Below are 6,000 nucleotides of genomic sequence, written 5' to 3'. Positions count from 1 at the left end.
CTAGTAGATTTAATAGGTCTTTATACTCCTTTTGCCCCCAAATGAACAAACTCCATCAACATAATATCTATTTGATTCCATTTATTATTCAAATAGAAATAATATCATAAGAAAATGATGTTTCTTTCATTAGTTAATGAACATAATTTTATTATATTTTTAACTATTAAACCATTGTATGAGATACAAGTGCTATATCAATGTTTTTCTTTAGATATATTTTGACTTACTTAATATCATACCTATGAATCTATGATAATTGTTAGTCTAACTTACTACACTAGTTGATAGGGAGCTTGGTAGGATATTCGAAATCAATCAACTAACTTATGTGATGATAGTCACAAATTCTTAAATATTATGAGAAGTTATATCTTTATTAATATTTTTCAGAATTTTTCCTAAATATAATTATACAGTTTCAGTTGAACTTCAACATATTTATACCAAAGATAAGGTCATTTTTTAAAATATTAAAAAATAACTATTCAAAAATAATAACATTTTATATTAAAGCTATTTTCACACATTAATGAAAATAAGCAAACTAATTTATTTCGTAATTCATATTTAAATATGTCTTCTAAATTATTTTAAATTTTCAAGTTGGTATTTTAAGTTATTTATGTTTTCAAAGGAATCTATAAGTAGTTTTCCTTTATTTTTAAGTTTAAATTCAGTTTTATTGGTATAGTTCACAAAAGTAATAAAATAATTCTGTAAATAATTTTATTATAAACTCAATAATATTAAAACTGTGAAATTAAAATCATATAGGTAATGTTAGATATGTTTGGATTGATAGAGCGTGACCTTATTTAGGATTTAATTAATTTCATATTATTTGAATTTATTTAAAGTTTATGTATATTTTGTTAGTTATCATTTGAATCATTATTATCTTATTGTTTGTAATAATTTTTGCCTATATAATAAATTATTCGACTAACTCATATTTGAGTTTCACCAATCATTTACTATCCTAAATTTCTATATACTATTATATTGGTTTCATTTTCTGATGCTAAGATGGTGAAAGTTTGGAACTCTGATTAGTCATCTCTTTTTGTTCATCACCTTAACATTAGTATTCATTTTTTCTTCAACCTAATAATTGCAAATTTCATATAAAAGTCGTCCTAATAAACAAATACCAACATCTTCTTATACAAAAATTAATTTCTTTGTTTTATATATTAATTTTTCCTCCCACCAATGATCATTTCGATAATATCTTATATCCAAGTGATTAATTATATGAGTACTAATTTCTTTTCCCATTGATGATCATTACAATGGTGATTATACCATTGAGTTCTCTTTCCAGCGAATACCATTGCGGTGGTGTTTTTTTTCTCTCATTGGTGAATTATGCTCGTGGTGATTTCTTTTCTCATCGACAATTATTAGGATGATGATTATATGAGTAATTTTTCTTCCACCAACAATCATTCCAGTGATTCACTTTCTCCTAATGATAAATTTGTCACAAGTGAGTTCTTTTCTTATCGACAACAATCCATCATTCCATGATGGTTATACCAAAAGACTTTGCAATTACAACACATTTATGATGATTTTGTGGAACCATATATTTAGTTTAATTTTTTTTAATTTCAAAAGAATTCTTTGTAATAATCTTAAAGTTTACTAAGTTTTAATTTGAGGAGGTGTGTCAGATATATTTGAATTAATAAAGCATGATCTTATTTAGAATTTAGTTAGTTTCATTTTATTTGAATTTATTAATAATTTATGTTTATCTTATTAGTTATTATTTGGATTACTATTATCTTATTATTCATAACAAGTTTTATCTATATAATAAATTACTTGAATTAACTCACTTTAACAAGTTTTCACCATCCTAAAATTCTACATGTACCACCGTATAAAAAACAAAGAAATAATGGATTTAATAAATTTTAGGGTAAATTAAGTTTTAGTTACTCGTATTTTCGACTTTACCAGTTTAATCTTTCAAAAAAGAAAATTGATTCCACAAAATTTTAAATGTTTATGAAATTAATCATTTTTAACATATTTTACAACACTTTTTAGGGACTAATTTGATCCCAAAATGATTAATTTCAGATACATTGAAATTTTTTGGAACTATTCTAAGTTTTTTCGTTTTTTAAATGACTAAATTGGTAAGATTAAAATATATGAGAGACTAAAATGAATATTTACGGGTTATTTTTTGAATGAATAAATTGGTAAGGTTGAAATATATGAAAGACTAAAATGAATATTTACGGTTATCTAATATTTTTGTAGTTGAAATTAGCTAACATTTTTTAAGAAAAAATGTCCAATGAGTCAAAGACAAAGTTAGATAATGGGTATATGGGACCATACTTTATACTGCAACACTATCTCCAATCAACCCTTTTCCACAAATTCTTCACCATTTCCTGCAGAGTGAGCTTTTTTGTCTTGTTCAAAAGCATCACAAAGAACCCTTTTTTATCCACTTATGTCTTCTTTATTTTTGCCTTTGCATTTGATGAAGAACAAGCTCAGTAGCTATGAGTTCCACTTTTTTTGTTATCTTTTGTTTGCTGTTCTTGTTTTCTCACACAACCATGGTAATGTTACATTTACTTTCTTTTCTTTTTTTACTTGTTTAACTTTTTTTTTTGTCCATTTTGCTGTTATGTTATCATATGAACAATGTGAGAATGATAAATAACAAATGCCCATGATTTATTTATGCTTGTGTTGTTTATTTTTGGAGATTCTACAAGGTTGTTCTGATATTGTCTGGTTTTAAAGTACTTCTACATCTATAGTTACTATAATTATCTGTCATAACTTGTAAAAATTGACGAACTAAAAATGGGGTATGGGAACTAGAACAGGTATCATGAATCATGTAACTATGAGTTGACTTTTGAAAACTTGATTTTGATTAAAAGTGAGCTTGTATGTAACTGATGTATGTAACTTGATTTTGGTTTAAGTATCACATTAAGCTTGTTATGATATCCAATGTGCGACTCCTAACATTATTGTCCCCTTTAAGGACTGACGTCCATGGCAGCTTTCAATCTATCGACACTCGCCCAATGTGAACTTTTTCTCTTTTGGCGACTTCATTCATCTATCAGTATTTGGTAGTGGTACCTTAATTCAACCTATAGGTAGTACTTCTGTGGCACAACTCTCAATGAAAGACAGCAATTGTTAAGACAAGCACATGAGTAGAGTCCAACCCAAAACATTAGTCTATTAGGCGGGAGAGCCTCACAGTCCTCGTTAATAAGGATCAAATGAAGTAGTTATTACCAACAAGGCGTTGGTATAGTTGCATAAGGCTCCACTAGATTCTAGATAGACCAAAAATGTCAATAGTTAGATTCATGTGAGCGACACTTGTTAGGAAACAGCCATGCCTTGAAGGGAAATAGTTCCTTACCCATAGGGTTAGAGGATACATTTAGTTATATCAAATCGATGCAGTTATTAGTAGTAACAGAATCAAGTTCCCTAATGTTTTCATAAATTTATTGCAAATATGAATCATTCTATTGTTGCATATATGTATGTGCATGAACATTTACTACTATATGCAGAGTCATTCACATTAAACAGATTTTGTCTATGCACTCTAAACTGATATATGCAGAATCTCAACTCTGAAATCACTTGGTTTTGTTCTCTCTATTATGCAGGTAACCCTGCAAATGAAATTGTTGACATTATAAACAAGAATCTAACAGATCAAAAGTTCTCTAACTTGAATGACAACCCTGGTTTAGGGTGCATGGCCTTACAATATGTTGAACTATGCAAAGGAAACTGCACTAATAACAATGTTGTGAATTGCAAAACTCCTGATGATGACTTCACTGAAGTTTTTGGTCCAAATTGTGGTGTGGAGTTACCAACTTTTGGAACCATAACTGGACACATTGTGGGTTGTCAAAGGAATTATCTTGAACCATCATTAGCATTTTCCCATGTTCTTGTTACAGATAAGAAATCTTTGTCTGTTCTGAGAAACAAATCACATGCTGAGGTGGGAGTTGGTCTTGTTGGAAATCATAAAGGGCCTTTCTTTTGGTGTGTTTTGTTTAGCAATGGCAAGACGAATTCGACATTCGTGCTCGAAAATCGCGGGGCAGGGATCGAGCAAAAGAAGGGGTGCTATAGTGGGAGTAGTGCTCCTTGTAGTGGAGGGCAGAAAAATAGTGTTGTCTTTTTAAACATCTTTTTCATGTGTTATGTGTTCATTTTACTGCTTACACTTTTCTGATCAATTTACAATAATGCAATATCTTCACTTGACAATTCTTGAATTCTTTTTCTTTGTTTTGCTCATTTTTCTCAATCTCATTGATGGTTGATTTATGATCTATAATAGAGCATTATGATATTGACTGATCCATGTAGCCGACCTCATCTAGTGACAGAGAAGAGGGTTGTATCTGCAAGGCGCTTCGATGTTTAAGTCAGGATTGTGCATTCGAAGAGAAAGGTGCATAAGTATAAAAGCATACCTGGTTGGTTTAGTACTATATCTATAGTGGTTAAAATTGGTCTTAGTAACACAAAGTGGATGCATAGAGACAACAAATCAGAATGGTTAACCACACACCAACGGTTAGCACTCTTTATTTTATGTATAATGTTGAAATAACTATACAGTGTATCGTATCGAGTTTATCATATAGATAATTTTATAAATTAATATAAAAAGTGACGATCTGCGTGCAAGTGAATTGTATACTTGTACATATAACATATGATTATGTCCAATCCAAATTGATTTCATTATGCATGACCAATGGGGTATGCATGTGTCTATCCTATTGCCTAATCAACCTTTTAAGTACTTGTTTATTTATTTAAAAATAATTTTAAATACATACCGTTACTTTCTTTTTTTTGAAGAATACATGTCATCATCTTATTCAGTATTGGACTCGGTAGAATATATGGATTCAATCAGCACACCCAACACATGCATTACCCAAAACCATTGTCCCAAATTCCTGTCGGTTTTTTAGTTGGAGGAAAAGCCCAAATCAATTAGTGATCAAGCAATTGCAACATTCAAGAATAGAACTAGGTTAAAAAATTGCATTCATTTACAAATTGCCATAAAAATCTACCTTAATCTTATTTTCATAGAGGGATTCAAAAGATTGAACATGGCTTAATGAATAAGAAATGAAGGTTGAGTTGTGCTTCTTAAACTCTTGAACACTTATTTGAAACTATTTAATGTAGTTGTGATTCTTAAACACTATCACATGAGTAAATATGTTTCAAACTTAGATCCTTAATAACAAGGATCCTATCCAAATTGAATAAGACATTCACTGAGATTAATTACTATAAGGTAAGTAAAATCAATTTAAAACTAGTTTAAGTACAGTTTCTAATACATAACCCCAAAAATTAGTGAAAATCTACTGCACATTATCTCTCTTAAATGAACAGAAAAATAATAATATTTCTTTGCAACTCTCCTTGCATTCATTTATGCTAATTTTTCCTTTTAATTTATTTTCCACCTTATTATTCTTTTGGTAGAAGACTATCATTATATGTGTTTGATGTTATACATAGTCAATCCTAAACCCGGATAAAAGGTGAAAGTTGTATTATACAGTCAACACACAATATAAAACTTTGTTAAATCTTTATGATATGGATCGACGATATGATAATATTAATGTCAGGTTGTGGCTCATAAGCAATGCGTAGTATCGTCTGAGTACAGTGCCAAAAGATCAAGGGTTAGTGCATCGTTGCCTAGAAGTATGAACAAGTAACCTAGTCAATTATAATATGTTACACATATTTGGTTGTCCTACGTATGTACATGTTCCTAGTGATGAACGATCTAAACTTGATCCCAAGTCAAAGAGGTGTATCTTCATTGGAGATACCAAAAGTGTGAAGGGGTTCAAGTTTTGGGATCCAATTTCTAGAAAAGTGGTGTTGAGTAGAGATGCAGTATGTGATGGAAGATTTTATGTTGAAACA

General features: G+C 29.6%; 1 protein-coding gene across 1 annotated transcript; it reads left to right on the top strand.

Moving 5' to 3' along the window:
• LOC109325000 lies at positions 2,366-4,298 on the top strand. Its single transcript, XM_019557141.1, has 2 exons — positions 2,366-2,591; positions 3,678-4,298. Exons 1-2 carry the CDS (start codon positions 2,480-2,482, stop codon positions 4,259-4,261), a joined length of 696 nt encoding a protein of 231 aa, XP_019412686.1. The 5' UTR covers positions 2,366-2,479; the 3' UTR covers positions 4,262-4,298.

The sequence above is a fragment of the Lupinus angustifolius genome, chromosome LG01 (assembly GCF_001865875.1).
Source record: "Lupinus angustifolius cultivar Tanjil chromosome LG01, LupAngTanjil_v1.0, whole genome shotgun sequence".
NCBI lineage: Eukaryota > Viridiplantae > Streptophyta > Magnoliopsida > Fabales > Fabaceae > Lupinus > Lupinus angustifolius.
Note: the sequence above shows the minus strand (reverse complement) of the source record. Positions and strands in the feature narration are given on the sequence as shown.

Excerpts from the sequence above, each read along its gene's own strand:
- LOC109325000 (XM_019557141.1), top strand. The coding sequence starts at position 2,480 with ATGTCTTCTTTATTTTTGCCTTTGCATTTGATGAAGAACAAGCTCAGT. Across the intron at positions 2,592-3,677 it reads TGTTTTCTCACACAACCATG|GTAACCCTGCAAATGAAATT; the intron begins GTAATGTTACAT and ends TCTATTATGCAG.